Below are 18498 nucleotides of genomic sequence, written 5' to 3'. Positions count from 1 at the left end.
AAACAGCCTGCCGCACTCACAACCGAAGGGAAAGCAGAGATCAGGGCTTTCTCAGATCACCTGTCAGAGTCTGTCACCAGGAAAGGCGAGCCCCGCCAGGGGACAGGAGCTACGACCAAGCAGAAGGAACATGGCTCTGAGAGCATTTACTGTCTGAGCACCTGGGTTCCAGCAGGCACCATGCGGGTAAGTAAGAGCCGGAGCCATTAAGATGGAGCGTCCAGATCTGTAAAGAAAGATGTCACAAGTTTTCAGTAGAGGAAGTTCAAAAGAAGGTTTATGAGCCTCTTCTCCAGTCTGGAGGACACACATTCCTGTCTCCTTCCACACTCCCTCCATACAGTAAGAGAAGTGTGTGCTGGAACCACATCTAGGAATAAAATACATTTTAAAAGGCATTCAACATTGCCCAAACGGCATTTTCAGCACAGGCAGAAGATATTTCTGTGGCCCCCAAAGCAGTCTAACTTCAGAGCAAGTTACAATGTGGTGAGTCAGGATACCATCAGAATTCACCCCCCAGATTCTCCCTCTCCCCTCTGTCCACAGGAGGGGACCCTCAAGGAATTTAAGAGGTCCAGAACTAGGTCTTCAACCCCTCTCCCTGCATGACCCCTTACATGTCTGCTCCCTAATTCAGGTCTCTCCCACGCCAGCTGCAGGGACACCTCAATTTCATCATCTGTACAGTGAAGGGGTCTGAATAAATAGCTCGTTTCCAAACTCTGATTTGTGGACTGATTACATCAGATACATCAGGTTCATAAATCGGAATTTCTGAGCATGGTCCCCCCAGAATGGACATTTTTAAAGAACACTCAAGTAATTCTGAAAAACAGCAAGTCTGAGAGGCACTGAACTACATGAACTTTGAATTTTCAGAGTATTCCGAATACAGGACTCTACATGTTTTACGTAGTTCAATAACTAAGAACCATTTGTCATCCCAGATTTCAGTGGGAGCTCACCTCCTTCTTGAAAATTATTTTAAATGATTTTAACCCCCATTTCAAACTATATGTAAAGTCCAGTCACCTACTCGAGAGTTCTGTGGATTCCCTGTAACTCACTTCCTCATTTCCAGCTTTGACAAGGACATCTTGCTTTAGCTAAATTCTTCTTCTTGGCTCTGAACCTTGTGGCTCTTTCTTCATTTCTATTTTGTTTCTAGAAATCAATTATGGGAGTTTGTTGATTTCTAGAAACAAAATAACGAATCACATTATGCGATTTACCCCTGGGGTAAACTTTACAGAAAGCTTTGGGCGGGGTGTAACCGGGGGCAGCGGCAGGAGAGTTACTGCAGAAACACCGACAGCTTTGGTTTGAGTTCTAGGCAAACCTGCCATCTGAGTCCTTTGGCCAGAGACAGGTTATTCAGCCAACCTCTCCCTTTGCTTTTGCTTCGTTGTTGGTGCCAGGAGGGGGAGAACACAGTTACCTGTAGGAACCAGGTGGGCGACATGAAGAGGTAGAACTTGAAATGGACGTTGAAGCACAGGACAGGACTCAGGCAGAAATGTGTGGTGGGATGAATGGTCCTAGGAATGAACGCACGAGGTGGGTTGGAAAAGGCCCTGAAATTTGCTGTTTGTGGAGGGGCTGACTGGGGAGGGGATTAGGTGGAAATGAGGCTGGAGTAGACGGAGGAGAGACTGTGCTCTCGTGCTCAGGAGCTCGTGTGATCAGGCAAACTTGACCACAAAATGTTTAATTGTATTAAATAATGTTTGAGTGGGTAAGATCACTTTACCTTGAGAAGCCTCAGGTTTGAGGCAAGAACATAAAGAGCTGGGGGGAAGCATCCCAGGCTCACCATATGTAGACATATTAGGACGAGCCAAGTCATGTGGTTCTCTGAGAACAGGAGCTCTCCAGACCAGTTTGGGAAATAACGTCTGTTTTCCGATTTCCAAAACCAAAATTCCAATTTTCTTCTTGTTTGTTTCCCAGGCCAACAACCCTAAGGTAGGTCTTAAGTCAGTGAGCAAACTTTCTTGTTCTCAGGGTTTTCCAAAGCCCCCCACCCCACCCCCGGTTGCTGAATCTCCAGGGAAAACTTATTTTCTACAACCTACGTCAATGACATAGAATTACCTGGGAAAATGAACATCAGAAGCTTACTCATTGACATAGAATAAGTGTTGTCATCTCCCCTCTGCTCTGTGCATTTCAAAGCCCTGAAAAGACAGCACAAGCTCACCAAGTGTTCTCACAGTATCGTCCCAACCCCAGACCAGGCTCTTCCACTGTCTTCCCTAAATTCTGATGCTCAGAGAGGGCAGGAACTATGACATTTTAACTGTGGTGTCACCAGCATTTTGGACTTTGCCTGACACATAGTAGGTAGTTTTACCTATGAATGAACGAACGAATGAGTGAACGAATGAAAGACTAAATAAATTGTGTTGGGGACCCTTTCAGGGAATCATGAGAGGACAGAAGACAGCAAGAGATGAAGAAAACGCCTATGGTAAGAACATGCCTCACAATGCGTGTTTGCCCCCAGGTGTGAGCTCCGGGTAGTAAGGGGGACGGGCTATCTCAACACTGAACAGAGAGAAGCCCCAGAGGTTTCTCGATGCTGGGATGAAGCAGCAAAGAGCCCTGGGACTGGCATTTGACCTAGATCTCTGCCCCTGGCCTGCTGTGAGATATTGAGTTCTTTGACTAACCTGCACCTCTGTCCCCAAGGTAAAATGAATAAACCTCCTCTGATCTCCACAGAAGGGGATGTAGAGGGAATCCAACTGTATACTAGAGGGAACATGATCCACCAGGTAGAAGGTGTTAGGGAACAAGGATGGAGGGTTAACCAGGTATCTTATTAGGCAGCAGGTTTAAGAGAGAGGAGAGGAAGAGGAGGGCAAGAGGGAGGGAAGAAGAGATGGTCTCATCTTATCCTCCCAGCAGCCCTATGAGGACAGCGCTACATTATTGATCCCATTTGTGCAGAAGAGGTTTAGCACTTAGGTTAAGCAGCTTCCCAGGGTTACAAGGCTGGCAGGGGTCGGGCTGTGATTCAAACCCAGGCTGTGGGACACCAGGCAGCCCTCACGGCCAGGCCCACGGCCCCTCCTGCCTTTCTTCAGTGGCAGCGTATCTGGGAATGTATGGCAGAGGCCACTGAAGCTGTCAAATAGGGAGCAGCTCTGCGCAGTGTGGATGACAGGTCATGTCACACGAAGTAATGGCCTGTATTATACAGGGGTGTCCTCTACAGAAACGTTCACCAGGTGCTGGAGCACCTACAGGTGCATGCGTGACGCCAAAGAGGGAAGAAACAGACGGGTAGAGACCCCCCAGAGCTCACAAATCTCCAACCAGGGCACTCAGTAAAGGGCTGGTCCGAAAAGCAAAAGTCGAAGCACTCTGTTCTCCTTTGTCCAAAGGCGTCCAGGGGACCCGGGCACCAGGATGTGTGCTTTCAGGTTCGGGAGCTTACACATCATTGGTGCTCACAGGTGCAGAAGCCGACGAGTCTGCCCTGCAGGAGCCCAGGCTGCGGCTCCTCCTGGCTGGGAGGTCAGGGACTGGGAAGAGCGCCACGGGAAACAGCATCCTGGGCCAGAAGCGCTTCCTCTCCAGGCTCGGGGCGACGTCGGTGACCCGGACCTGCGCCGCGGGCAGCTGCAGGTGGGCCAAGTGGGTGGTGGAAATCATTGACACCCCAGACCTTTTCAGCTCCGAAGTCTCCCAGACAGACCCGGGCTGCGAGGAGAGAGGCCGCTGCTACCTGCTCTCGGCGCCGGGGCCCCACGCCCTGCTCCTGGTGACCCAGCTGGGCCGCTTCACGGCCCAGGACCAGCAGGCCTGGAGGGGGGTGAAGGCGCTCTTCGGGGACGGCATCGTGACGCGCACCATCGTGGTCTTCACCCGCGAGGAGGACCTGGCCGGGGGCTCGCTGCAGCATTACGTGCGCGACACCGGGAACCGCGCGCTCAGGGAGCTGGTGGCCGAGTGCGGGGACCGATTCTGCGCCTTCGACAACCGAGCCGCCAGCGGGAAGCGAGAGGCGCAGGTGATGGCGCTGATGGGGCTGGTGCAGGAGCTGGTGAGGGACCACGGCGGCGCCGCCTACACCAACGACGTGTACAGCCTGGCGCAGGCCCTGGGCGGCGCGGACCCCGCGGAGAGGCTGCGCAGGGTGGCGGAGCGAGTGGCCGTCTGCGCGCAGAGGCGGCGGGAGCGCTGGCCGCTGGCCTGGCTGTGGCGGTGGCCCAAGGCGCCGGGGACCTGGTGTAAGCTGGGCGTGTGCACCCTGCTGGGCGCCCTGGTCTTGCTCTGCGTGCTCTACAGGCACCGGCCAGAGGCCGTGACAGGGTGATATTCAGTCTTGCAGGTAACCTGGCAAGAAAGAAACTGAACACTTGGGTCTGAAGGGGGATTTCAAAGGAATCAGAGTTTTCAAGAGTTTCATGTTTCCTCCAGTAAACAGTTTTAAAATAAAGTTGTACAATTTTAAAACATCCTTAAAACGTGTTAGTTAGCTTGATGTTTTGGTCCGCTCTTGAAAAATAATGGAATGACTGGTGATTTTTAGTAGAAAATGGATTCATAGCAAAGGGAAAACAGCTATTTTTATTTTGAGCTTGTGTTTGTTTGTTTGTTTAGACACTGCCTTCCTCCCTTTGGACTGCTATTAAAAAACAACAACAACAACAAACACAGACTGGGTGGCTTAGAGACAACAGACATTTATTCCTCACACTTCTGGAGGCTGGAAGTCCAAAATCATGGTCCGGTTTGGGGGAGAGCCCTCTCTGAGATTGCAGACTGCCAACTTCTGGCTGTGTCCTCACCTTGATGGAAGGGGCACTTTGGCAAGGGCACTAATCCCAATCATGAGGAATCTACCCTCATGACCTAATAACCTCCCGATGACCCCATCTCCTAATACCATCCTCTCCAGATTAAGTTTTCCACACGTAAATGCTGGGGAGGGGGACACAAACATTCAGAGCATAGCCTGCACTCTCTCTTCCTGATATTTTCTAGTTCTTATGGGTAGATATCTCCCTTTAGTGATCCTTGTAAATTTTTATTATCATCAAGGAAAGAGATGTCACAGTCATACGTATCAATGTTTACTTCTGATACATCGGTTTATTTACCAGTACAATAGCTTAGTACCAAGAAGTTAAATGTAACTACCCTGAAAATAACACAGTTTCCAACTTTCTAGCATGTATTATGGTTCATGTTTGTCCAAAATGAAGTAAGATTTGGGGAAAATAACATGCAATGTCTTCAATGTAGTTATCTATCTGGATTTTTAAATAATAATAATAATAATAATAAAGCGCCTGTCTCAAAATGGAGAAGAGAGGGGTGGCAGGGTCATCGGCAGAGAGCCACAGAGCACCAGAGGTTAGGTTTGGCTGTACCGTGGGGTTTTTACAGGGGATGGGTCAACCCACATAAGTCCGTGAATGCCATCCTTACCTTGTGTAAGCAAACGCTAGGATCTGTTTATTTCTATATTTCTGAATGTGACAGAACACTTTAAAGGAAGTCTTTCTATCAGCCACGTGCTAGTTAGGAGGTGTGGATGCAGGAGGAGGCAGATATCCCAATACTACCAGGGCTCAGGGGTGCTAAGGGCCGGGAGGTTGTGCGCAGGCATCCTAGGGCCATCCCAGCTCCACGTGGAGAAGGGGCCTATGCGCATGCACTTTGATGCCACCTCGAGTTGAGGGCCTGCAGAGACTCAGGATGGCTATGGCTTAGAGTGGCCTGCAGTTGGGTGGGGGGGTACCTGAGGGCCATAGTAGTGGGTCAGGGAGTTGGGCTCTGTGAAGCCTGGCTGGAAAAAAGTCCATTATCAATTCCTGTCTTCAGCGTCGTGCTGGGCCCATGCAGGAAGTCTCAGCCATGGAGGGACTCTTTCCACACCCTGAGGGCCCCAGGAAGGGGCCGACGTAGGGGGGACCGCCTGTGTCTGCAGTTTGCCCATCCAGGGCCACGTGCCTATGAGCATGCGTTGTAAGCCAAAGACTTCGCTTACCATGGGGTTGATTGTAACCTGCTTGTTCTTTCATTTTTCGTTTTCTCACATAAGGGTGTCCACATATGCCCTCCAATTTCTGTCATTGCTTATTATTTCTGTCTTGTTTGTAAATGGAAATGTGATTTTTAAAATAAATATGAGTGTTAGGATTGTAAAATTCCCATGCAGACTGTAGCATATAGAAATGTGTAGGATCAGAGGAAGGCTTGACATCCGTGGGTAAAACACCCTGTTTGGGGCATCACCAGGACCATTGTGGGGGACAGTGGAAAGAGCAGGAGATGTGCAGAGGGCTTGTGTGACAAAGCCGGTCCCCTATGAACTTGCTCCAGGACCTTGGGCACAAGGGGACACTTTCAGCTTTTCTTGAGATGTATATATTAATATTAATCCTTATAGCTTTCATGTATGATGAAATAACATGAGTGAAAGCACTTTGTAAGTTAAATTCCATAAGAATATAGTAGAGAAACAAAAAGTCTAAGAAGAATCTTTTCATAATAATAATCCTCATAAATAAATCTCATACTCATAAATACATAAATTTCACACTCATAAATACTCCGCATTTATTATTCATCATAATAACTACTCCACATTATTCTATGTATAGAGTTGGGAGCTAGTGGCAATATAAGGTCGGCATGATTAGTCATCAAATATATTTACAAAGTGCAATCAAAGTTGTATTTGTTCTCTATAATATTGCTAGTTTCTAATCCTTAGATTTAGAACTATGCAAAATGACTCATAAGTAAATGGAAGACACAATTTTTAGTTTTTTAAATGTAATTTAGGGACTTCCCTGGCAGTCCAGTGGTTAAGACTCCACGCTTCCACTGCAGAGGGCACGGGTTCCATCCCTGGTCGGGAACGAAGATCCTGCATGATGCTCCAGCAGCCAAAAAAATTTTTAATATATACAATTTAACGTTACACATGTAATACAGGATAGATCATAAAACAAAATAATACAAGACTGATCATAAAATAGAAAACAGAAGCTGTAGAGAGAACACTATAATATAATAACAATTTATTGCCTTAATATTTTATGACGAAAAATACCTCATGAGGTATGAAGGGTAATTATCATTAACAGCCTTTTATTTGAAGAGGAAAGTAATGTACTGAGAGTCAAGTGATTTTCTAAGGGCAAAATGAGGCAAATCAGAACTGGAACTTATTTTTCCTTACTGTAATATAGGAAGGGTTTCCTGAACCAGACACAGGGTCAAAATACTATAGCTTCTCAAAAACTGTCTATTAGAGTGAATATATGTATATATATATATATATCTCGACTACTTACATGTCCTCTCATTTTCTTTCTTTTTTTCTCACCTTTTCTTTTATCTCTTCAAAAATAAAAATTCGTTGATCGTGTGCTGATGAAGTTTCTTTCATATTTCCATGCCCTGCTGCCTGGATCAGCTGTCATTTTATCTAAAGAGGTTCATATTTGACTTACTTCTGAGAGTTGTTTTTGGCCATGATGAGTTTTTCTTTTTCTTTTTTTTTTAAATTTATTTATTTATATTTTTGGCTGCATTGGGTCTTCGTTGCTGTGCCCGGGCTTTCTCTTGTTGCGGTGAGAGGGGGCTACTCTTTGTTGCAGTGCGCGGGCTTCTCATTGCAGTGGCTTCTCTTGTTGCGGAGCATGGGCTCTAGGCACGCGGTCTTCAGTAGTTGTGGCACACAGGCTCTAGAGCGCAGGCTCAGTAGTTGTGGCACACAGGCTTAGTTGCTCCATGGCATGTGGGATCTTCCTGACCCAGGGCTCAAACCCATCTCCCCTGCATTGGCAGGCAGATTCTTAACCACTGCGCCACCAGGGAAGCCCCCATGATGAGTTTTTCAAGCAGAAGATTTCAAACAATGCGTACCCTCTTACATAGTCTTGTACAATATTCAGTCTTGTACAATATTCAATTCTTGTACAATATTCAATATTCATCATCTGGCTGGGCAGATGCCAGTACTCCTTCCAGAGAATACCCTATGGATTGAATTCCCTAGAAGAGGAATTCCTATAACTCCTTGGGGAAGCCAGAGCTAGACTATGACCCAAGACTCTTTTTTTCTGCCCTGGGAGCCTTCATCTGATAGTGGCAATGTTTGCCTTTTCTGATACAACTGCATTTGTGCTTGTTTATTCCAGCAATACAATATTTTGAGATTTTTTCTAAATTTGTCTTTTACCTCTTCTTTTTTTTTAAGTAGTTATCTTCCAAAATGATGTAATGTTTTCTTTTAATTATTATTTGGGGTCTTAATTATTTTTATACCTTACATTCAATCTCATTCTTGGCCCAATTCTTGTTTATTTTATATTTCCTTTCACTCTTTATACCACTAATTTTAGGCACTCCTTTTTACTTTGTAAATACTTTTTAAATCGTGTATATCCCCTGATTTACTACATCTGAAAACACCTAAGATCTATTCTTCCACATGCTAGTGAAATAGCTCATGGATACGCTGAAGAGAACTGCTTACCACTCCTCAAAAATCACACACACACATCCAAGAAGAGACACCCAACCCCAAGAAACAAAAGACAAGGGTAGTCACTCTCTGACTCCCAGCCCTGGGGAGTTTCTGGAAAGGAGGAAAGCTCCATTCTAACCTGTTCCACATCTGGGCTCCAGCTTTTCACGAAGGTAGAGAAGTCCTCCTTCCTGAAAAGCCAGTGATTCTTGCGCCAAAGGAAATAACTAATTTTCTCAGGAGGTCTCTTTGTAGGTGCTTTCACAGGGAGACTCAGATCAGCGGGGTCTGCGTTAGAGTGAGAGGTACTGGGACTCAACAAGAGAGATGAAACGTTGATCTTCCGGGAATGGTGGCCGGAGAGCACCGCCCGCCCGCGGAGGCAACAGGGGCCTTTAGCAACGGGGAAACAGGCGGGATTGGGGCCCCTGTTCTTCTCTTTCACGCTCCAAACATCACTTCTTTCCACACGTCTTAAAGAGGAAGCGGCAGGGGGCGGGGCGCTCGCGGGCTCCGACAGGAAACATCCCGTTAGGGCGGCAGCACGCTCCGAGCTCCCTGCTCTCCGGTTCCCGCGGCAGCAGGGTCGCCCCAGCCGGAGGGGGTGTCCCCAGCTGCGGGGACAGGGGGCGCACTCCGTTAGCCCCGTTTTCCTTCTTGCCCTGCAGCCGTGCCCTGGAACCTTCGGCCGCGCGCTCGCGCCGACCCGCCGGCACCCAGGCCGCAGCGCCGCGCCTGGTAAGGGGAACCCGGCGGGGGTCCCAGCGTCCTGGGTGGAGACCCGGGGTGGGGGTGGGGGGGGTCCTGGAGCCCGCGGTTGAGTTAGGGCTACTGATTTCTCGTGGGATCTGACACCGGTTACCAGACTTCTGGGCTCTCCCATCAGTGAAACGGGGCGCCGATGGTGAGCGTTATGGGCAACCGCGGATTCCTAGTGGGAGGGAAGCGGCTTCGGGAACCGCTCACCCCGCGTTCACGGCCCATCGCTTTCCACAGCGCGGAGGTCTTTTCCGGCTAGTTGCCTACTGCTTAGCTCTTCTGACTTTCATAAGCTTCACGGGGTTTCATAAAGCTTCACTAAGACTCTCATCCCATTTGACAGATGAGAAAACTGAAACTCACCAGGTGCCCTAACTAGGAGGGGCGTACGTCTCAGTTTTAGCTCTTAACTTCCCCCGTACCAGCCCCCCCCCCCCGCCATCCCTGACAAGCACCATGCCCCCGAGAGGCCTGGGTACCGGGAATCTATTCCTAGGGCTCCACAGGACAAGTACGGGATCATTATGTTCCTACCCTCACTGAGCCACGTGCTCCAAACGAAACCTCTCAGTGAAATTGTTCTATTGGTCTTCTGAAAACCAGCCCATTCGCCCCCAAATACCCCACGCTTTTCCTACGACACGATGTCGAACTCGACGCTATGGCAGACAGATTCCAGTGTGTACAGGAACCATCCCTTTGTCTGCTAAACCTGCTGTGAGAGCCGCGTGATGAAATCACAATGCTAAACTCTGAAACAAGTGATACCAGGAAACAGAGGGAGGGGGCAGATGGGCGAAGGAGAATATGAATAAGGCAGACAGAAAATATTTTTATCTTTCCTAAAACAGCGTGAGAGAGGCTGCTTTCCAATGGTTTGATAAAGTAAGGTACCGTCAAGATAAAATCAGGTTCGTATAATGTAAAAATCAGGAGGTACATTAGGCTCATTTGCTCCAGGCTCCTACCTAAGCTAGACCCTCCTGCTGTTCCTGTCACATACTCTTATAATCTCTGCTCGCATACTGCCCGCGACTCTCTCATGATTCCTGATCCTGCCTGGGGGAAGATTAAAAGGGTTTTCCTTGTGGAGAAGAAATCTGCCTCCACTCCTGATTCTCCCACTTCTGTCTACTATGTGATTGACACGTGTCTCATTTCTTCCGGTTTAGGATGCTTCCCGATTTTTTCCTAGGCTTGATTCTGTCCTTTTAATATTCTATGACTCATTTTAGCATCTCCATCAATATCCTTTCTGACTAGCCTCTGCACACTTTGTTATTTGTTAATATCTGTCCAAAACAATCTACTCCTCGGTGGGACGTGTCTCCCCCGGCAGCCTGACCCACTCGGAAGACGGTTCAGGAGGACCGTGCGCGCCTCTGCTAATGTAACCTGAACTTTGATTGGCTTTTATGACAGCCACAGAGCTCCATTTGGGTCACATTGATCATCAAGTCATGGGAAAACACCAGATTGCTTTAAACTGAAATACTTCCATTCCGAGCAACTTCTGCCCCCTGCAATTTTATCTTTGAATAATCTTTTTTTTTTTTTTTTTTTTTGAAAATGTGCACTCAAGATTTTGCAATACAGTTCTCTTTGTTAATTTTAGGGTAAGCTTCCAGCCTGTCTGCCTCAGTTTATGTCCTGACCATGGATGGCAGCATGGTATGTGGTGTTCCAAGAGGTTCATTGACTTTATAATCTCTTTTCCACCCTGATAAATCTAGGAGAATACACAGGCAAAATGAGCCATTTTTGGGTCTTAACTCCATGGCAGTTGTGTGATCGTGGGCAGGTCAGTTGAGGCTCAGTTTCCTAATATTTTAATAGAACTTTTAATACCTATCTTGATCACATCATAGGGAATTTAGGAGAACAATTAAAAGAATGGACATGAAAGAAACTTGAAAATTACAAATGGCTGCACAGAGGATTATTACCATGGTGAAGTTCATCATCAACATTGTCACCACTGTCGTCATCGTCTTTACCACATCGATATATTGATTCCAATATATAGAAACTGTCATCTGAAGTAGAAAAGATGTCAGAGAATTTGAGCAGTTTTAGCAAAAGCTGGAGTATTATTTACCAGAGGCAAGGACAGCATGTGGGAGAATGTGGTGAGGAAAATGCTCTTCTCTGGGCTTAAGGTAAGGAAAGTGGTGCAGAAGGAAAAGGAAAGGAAGGAAGGAAGTTGCCTTAATAAATTCTGATAATGTGACAAGGGATGGTTTCCCTAATGACGGCCATTTCTATTCTTCCCTACTGAGTGAATAGAAAAATGTGAAAAAGGTAGAAAGAACAGAATCAACCTGAATAGCAAATAAACTATGAAAACCGTTTTGAATTCAATGTTAATCAATAAAATGCACCTTTAAACAAATTAAGACATCCTAATATATACCCACCAGGGTGACCAGAAATTAAAAATCTAATATCACCAAGCGTAAGTGAAGATTTGGGGGTTTCTCACCCATGGCTGCTGCCAGTATGACTCAGCACAAGCTTCTTGGAGTCATATTTGGCAGTATCTTGTCAGGTGGAAAACTATATATCCCAGAGGAATCGTCCATGTGCACAAGGAGACGTGTGGGGGGATTCTTCTGCAGCACTGTTTGTAGTAGCAAGCACGTATTTTGGCACACCAAATGTTTGTTAATAAAGAGTTGGATAAAGTGCTACATAAATAATGTCACTGACATAAAAGATTAAAATACCAAAAAGTACTACATATTACCTGTACATACATGTGTATCTCAGAATATTGGTTGCCTCTGAAGGGAAGAGGGAGAATGAGACAGGTTGGGGGGAGTCAAAAAATAAATAAATGGAACTATATGTGTTATGTTTTAACTTTTTCAATCAAACCGAACAGCAGCAGTAAAAATGCCAAAATACTTAGATCTATTCATTGCAAATAGTGGGCATTTGTTTCATTACTCTGTGTATTTCTCCCCTTAAAATGTTTGTTTCATAACTGCATAATCTTTAAAACTGAATAAATAAAATACAGTCTCAGAGACCATCTTAATTATAGTGGCATATTGCATGCTTGCCTTTTCTAATGCATGCTTACCTTTTCTAGCACCAAGAAGAATGACACAGTATTATGCCTCATCTGAATGAAACATTTATCCCCATAGTTTTGCCAGTTTCTGGTCATATCTACTGGAATTTTTTTTAAGTGGTTATTGGGAGACCCACAAGGAAAGACATTTGGTTTAAAACTGAGCAGGAAATGAACTTATCTTGAATTTGTCCTGAATGTTGACTCTGTCCCTCAGTCATGGCACCAGCTTCTCCCCACCAGCTGCTCAGAGGGGAGGGAGGATGGTGGCCGTGCTCCGCCCTCTTTCCCTTCGTCCTCTCATGTCCATCCTCAAAGGAGCCGTGGATCCCCCAATTCCACACTCCCATTGGAAGGTACATTGTACTTTCCTCTTTGCTACTGGGATATCCATCTGATACAAAGAGTTTCTGGGACTGGAAATGGCCAGTACTTCAAACAAACTGATGTCATTTACAGCAAGGCAATTTTTATTCTCTAGTCTAGCAAGTTTGCTTACTTTGATTTCAATAATAATAATAATAATAAAAAAAAAACAATAAAAAGTCCTGCTTCTCATTCCATAGAAGAAGACTTTCTTTTTTTTTTTTTTTTTTTAATTTATATTTTATTTTTGGCTGTGTTGGGTCTTCGTTTCTGTGCGAGGGCTTTCTCTAGTTGTGGCAAGCGGGGGCCACTCTTCATCGCAGTGCGCGGGCCTCTCCTTATCGCGGCCTCTCTTGTTGCGGAGCACAGGCTCCAGACGCGCAGGCTCAGTGATTGTGGCTCACGGGCGTAGTTGCTCCGCGGCATGTGGGATCTTCCCAGACCAGGGCTCGAACCCGTGTCCCCTGCATTGGCAGGCAGATTCTCAACCACTGCGCCACCAGGGAAGCCCAGAAGACTTTCTTTATTTCATGTCTTTTCAAGTAGAGGGGAAATAATCAACTGATTTGTTTTCAAACATTTCTTGCTTTCCTATAGGATGAGGAAAAAGCAAGGGTTCATTGAGTTAACATAACCTAGCATCACCTGGGTTGCCTAAGGTTATAAATGGATATTGGAAAGTAAAATATAAGTTAGAAAATTAGCAATGGAAATGGCTCATCTAAGGATAATTATTCTCGGCTGTCTGAATTGGAGGTGTTCTCAGGCCTTACCAAGTCCCATATGGACACTTGCTTTTTATTCCTTTCCTTTTTTTATTCCAGAAGAGAATGGAAGGGCTTCAGAGGAGCAGATACGGGACTATGGCTGAAGGTAAGAAAGCCTCCAAATTCTCAAGAGCTCTAGGCATCAGGGAAGAGTCACTGTTTTCTCTCCTCCTCTCCCTCACCTCAAACACAGTGACAGAAAAGAAACCCAGTTATTTTCAACTGCAGAAGAAAAAGGCAGCTATCATGTTCTTTATCTTCCCTACCATCATCACACCCACACACACCCGAGTGTGAAGCTCTCCCCTGTGCCGTGATGTATGGGAAATGAGGAAATGAAACTTCAAGTCAGAAGTCAGGGGATTTGGAAACGAATTGCAAAAATGATATCCTTCCCTGCCTGCACTCAACTGAAAAGAGGAAAAGTTCCCCATAGAGACTTAGTAATCGTGTTTGCTAAAAAAAGAGGAAAGGAAGAACCAACACAGAATAAAAGGAATAACAATAACAGATTCTAGGAGCCTAAAATGAACTTAATTTATTTGAGCTCATAAGAACTCTAGAAATCCTTGGATTCTCACTCTCTTCATCCCTTGAAGATTTTAGCTCTTGATGCAGTGTCACCCTCGACAACACCACTTTTGTTCTAATTTCCTGTAATTCTGTCAGCCAAATTGACGATCTTTCCAACACATGTATTTCTTATACATGATGGTCTTATCATCTCTTCTTCAGCCACCGATCCAGGGTCATCTGTCAGACTCCGTCCTTGACTTTAACAACAAGCCTTCTGTAGGCTCACGTTCAAACATCCAACTCCCCACCCAAAAAGAGGAAACCCAGGGACATTCAGCTGGTCCTCAGTGGGAGGTCACTGGAGCTCTGATATCTGAGACTTCCTTTACCCCCAAGGTTCAGATGAATGTGATTAGCAGTCTGTGTGCCTGGGAATTGGTGGGTGGAGAAGAGGTGATAATAGTTTCTCATTTATGACTTCTCATCCTCTGCCTCTTTCTAATCTCACATTTATTTAGCATGAAACTGGCCTAAGCACCATCCCTGGAAAAGCACAGGGACCACTTTTCTTTCTGAAAAGCTGTGTTTTCCCTGGTCCTGATGAAGTCCTCGGAGCATCCGTCATAGTGTAGCAGTTCTTACTCTTGGCTATGGGTCCAAGTTCGGGCTCCCAGTGTGGGCTTCCTGCCATTCAAGAGTCTCCTAAAGTTGTATGCAAACATTTGTATGTATTTAAATATACCTATTTGGCAGGGAGAGAGGTCCATAGCTTTCATGAGATACCATGAAAGGTCCGTGACCTAAAAATCTTAAGAATCACTAACTTTACCAACAAGGACCTACTGTATAGCACAGGGAACTCTGCTCAATATTCTGAAATGACCTAAACGAGAAAAGAGTTTGAAAAAGAATAGATACATGTATATGTACAACGTAATCGTTTTGCTGAACACCTGAAGCTAACACATTGTTAATCAACTAAACTCCAAGATAAAATAAAAAATTTTTTAAATCACTGACTTAGTAAAACACGGAAAACTCTTTTTTTTTTTATTAGGCGGAGCAGAACACACGCGGTCTGCAGCCTCATCCTCACTGCGGATCGTCCTGGCGGGCAAAACAGGCGGCGGGAAAAGCGCCACCGGGAACAGCATCCTCGGCCAGCCAGTGTTTGAGTCCAGGCTGGGGGCCCAGTCGGTGACCAGGAAGTGCCAGGGGGCCATGGGCACGTGGAACGGGAGGAGCATCCTGGTGGTGGACACGCCCCCCATCTTTGAGGCGAGGGCCCAGGACCAGGAGGTGTACGAGAACATCGGGGACTGCTACCTGCTCTCGGCCCCAGGGCCTCACGTGCTGCTGCTGGTGACCCAGCTGGGCCGCTTCACAGAGCAGGACGTGGTGGCCGTGACCAGGGTGAAGGAGGTCTTCGGGGTGAGAGCCCTGAGACACATGGTCATCCTGTTCACCCACAAGGAGGACTTAGCGGACGGATCCTTGCATGACTACGTAGCCAACACAGACAACCTGAGGCTGAGGGGCCTGGTCCGGGAGTGCGGGCAGAGGTACTGCGCCTTCAACAACCGGGCGTCCGGCGACGAGCGGGGGGAGCAGCTGGCCGGGCTGATGGCCGTGGTCGAGGGGCTGGAGAGGGAGCACCAGGGCGCCTACCTCAGCAACGACCTCTTCTTTGATGCACAGCGGCTCCAGCAGGGCGGGGGCGACCCCCACGGAGAAGGTCACGTGCGCTACCTGGCCAAGGTGCGGTCGCATGTTGCAAAGCAAAAGCAAGACCTGCAAGAGGCCCAGAGAAACTATGTCTTCAAGGCGCTCCTCCGAGTCAAAAACTGGATCATTTCTCACATCGGAATATTTGCTGTTCTTGTTATATGCTTTTTGATTTTTCTTGCCATTTTAATTAGCTTGTGTAGTACTCACGAATGCTGAGAATTTTCAGATGATACCTGCCATCAGCTTCCATTTTTTCAGAGTCAGTATCTTTGTCTATGTTGATAAGGAACTTTATTTGCTTTTCATGTAATTTCACTTTCCATTTCCCTTCCTTGCATCAGACATACCATCCGTTTTCTTCAGCTGCATTTTAGGTAAATAAAATCCAAAGGAGAAAAAAATCCCCTTTTGTCTTGTTAAAAATGGTGAAAGCAAATAATAAACTAACTGGATACAGTCATGAAATATTAGGGAGCTTGCAGGAAGGAAAGTGAGTGGACCGTCATGCTGTGTGAGCATCTCACCTCTGTGACCTACTTTTTACAGTCTTGCTGTTGAGGAGAGAAACATGTTATATTAAAAGTTGGTAGTGGAATTCCTTATTTTATTCACAAACGTACTCTGACTTCCTTGTTGATTGTGAAGAAAAAAAAAGGCACCCCCCCAAGAGAAAAAGATGAGGACATTTCGGTGGGGGTGGGGGACAGGGGTGGTCTCTGGGGCGTGAAGAGGCTGAGGGAGAAAGGAAGAGGGGCCTGGGGGTGAGGGGGAAGAAGAGGAAGGGGGTCTGTGCAGAGTCAGTGCCTGGGAAATTAAGGAACTGGAATTTCTTAGAGCGGGGCTTGGCAAGGGCCAGACTGTAAGCGTAGTATTTTAGGCTTAGCCGACTATCTGGTCTCCATTGCAGCCACTCAACTGTCCCCTTGCAGCGCAAAAGCCGCGGTGGACAAGATGGAAGTGACAGGCGAGGCTGCATTCCCATACGACTTTATGAAATTTGAATTTCATGTACTTTTCATATGTGAAACATTTTCTTCTTTTGATTTCTTCACCCTTCAAAAAATGTAGAAGCCCTTTTTTAGCTCACAGGTTATGCAAAACGGGCGGCAGGCTGGATTAGGTCTGCAGCCTGTGGTTAGCTGACCCCCGTCTTAGGAAATTTTCCATCATGGGTTGAGCTGCGATGTAGTGGAACATCTTGAACCCCAAAGTCAGCACAATTGTGTGTGATACCTGTAGAAATTTGGGGAAAGGGTGGCGTTGCCCATTTCAATGGTAGTAAAGAGAAGAGGGCAGACATTGGGGTGAAGTCTGAGCGGAAGTCACGAAGTCAGTGGAAACAGGAAATCCGATGAGGAGGGCCCTGTGCGGCCCCTCCGAACTGCTCCTTTGGGATAGCTGCCGCCCCCAACCCCCGCTTCGTACCCTGTAGGGGAGACCCGCAGTCGTCCCAGGCAGCCTGTGACTGGATGGGCAAGTGATGAATGCTAGAGTGAATCTCAGGAACTCACTGGGATGCCCAAGCGTCATTCTCCAAACCTCCGCTGGTACTAAGGTGCGTGTTGGTCTCTGCAGCGCTACCCCATAACTGATTCCAATCTTGTGCAAGGAGTGCTATGTCTGAGCTCCTCAAACTCTTGAAACCCCACGGAACTCTTGCGTTCTCAGACCAAGGACCCCCTCCTCAATGCAGTGTTCCCAAACGGTCCGACCTAACCTGGTCTCTCCCTTCCTTGACATCATTCAGCCCCGCTCCACCAACACTTGCGTGAGCACTGAGTGTCGGGCTTTATGCTCAGCGCGGTAGGGGGAGGAAGGCATATAAAAATGGGTATGAGAGAAATGTGTCAGCCAGAAGGAGGGTGCGGGCTCGGAGCAGGGGGCGGGGGTGGGGTTGGGGGGTGGGCAGAGGCAACCTAGCCAGGGTGGGGCTGGGCTTCTAGGAATGTGCCGGCCCCTCCCTCCCGGGACTCACTTCAGGAGGAGGGAGCCCACGCTCAAGGAGGGGAATGCGAATCCTGGTAGGAGGGATAAAGGGAGGGACCTGGTTGGGCGGGGCCCTGGGCTGCACCCCCAGGGTTCAAGGGCTACCTCCCCGAGGCTTTTAAGCAAGTTAGGAGTTTTAGGAAGATCATGCTGCAGCAATGTGGCCATTGGACTAAATAAGTGTATGCCTAGGAACAAAGGATAACATTCAGAGAAAAAGAATTCCATCTTGGCCATCAGAGTCTGCGCCATAACACGAGGCGTGGGGAAGGAGAGGAGAGAACGCGGAGGGGCGACACCGACGGGGTGGAATTGACACAGTGTGGGCACTAGCAGCAAGGTCGGGAGGGACCCAGGTTTCCGTCTTGCCGCCCTGTGACAGTGGCTCCCTGCACTGTCCCGGACCTTCAGAGGGAGAGTGGGTTACGCAGAGGAAGGCAGACTTTGGATCTGGATGTGCCTTCCTTGAAGCCCTCTGGGCTGGGCGTTCTCATCCTCCCTCCAGGGAGGACATCCCTACCAGGCAGAAACTCGGCCCAAGAAAGTATTAGGGAGCAGGGCTGCAGGAGGATGGTCTCCCTCCAGGTGTGTAGATGGTCCATTCCCAGGCCTGGCCGCACCAAGAAGTCATCTCTTTCCCCAGGAGCAGTAATGCCCAGTAATCCAGACGACATTCCACCTTTGTTGATTTCCAAGAGGAATAAAGCCGGAGGGTTAACCCAAGGATATTTTACAGCAGAGAAGGAGAAAGGGTTTTGCTCAACCTTTACTCACACATGAATGTTTGCCAAAGTAATTCC

The 18498-nt window shown here is 47.2% G+C and overlaps 1 protein-coding gene across 1 annotated transcript; it reads left to right on the top strand.

The window, feature by feature from the left end:
* LOC132372206 (uncharacterized) lies at window positions 1-16057 on the top strand. The gene is made up of 6 exons (XM_059934378.1): window positions 1-186; window positions 2425-2473; window positions 3465-4315; window positions 8981-9238; window positions 13526-13574; window positions 15042-16057. Exons 1-6 carry the CDS (start codon window positions 181-183, stop codon window positions 15926-15928), a joined length of 2100 nt encoding a protein of 699 aa, XP_059790361.1. The 5' UTR covers window positions 1-180; the 3' UTR covers window positions 15929-16057.
* The last annotated feature ends 2441 nt before the right edge of the window (window positions 16058-18498 follow it).

The sequence above is a fragment of the Balaenoptera ricei genome, chromosome 9, assembly GCF_028023285.1.
Source record: "Balaenoptera ricei isolate mBalRic1 chromosome 9, mBalRic1.hap2, whole genome shotgun sequence".
Classification (NCBI taxonomy): Eukaryota; Metazoa; Chordata; class Mammalia; order Artiodactyla; family Balaenopteridae; genus Balaenoptera; species Balaenoptera ricei.
The sequence above is the reverse complement of the archived record's forward strand: the minus strand, read 5'-3'. Positions and strand labels throughout refer to the sequence as shown.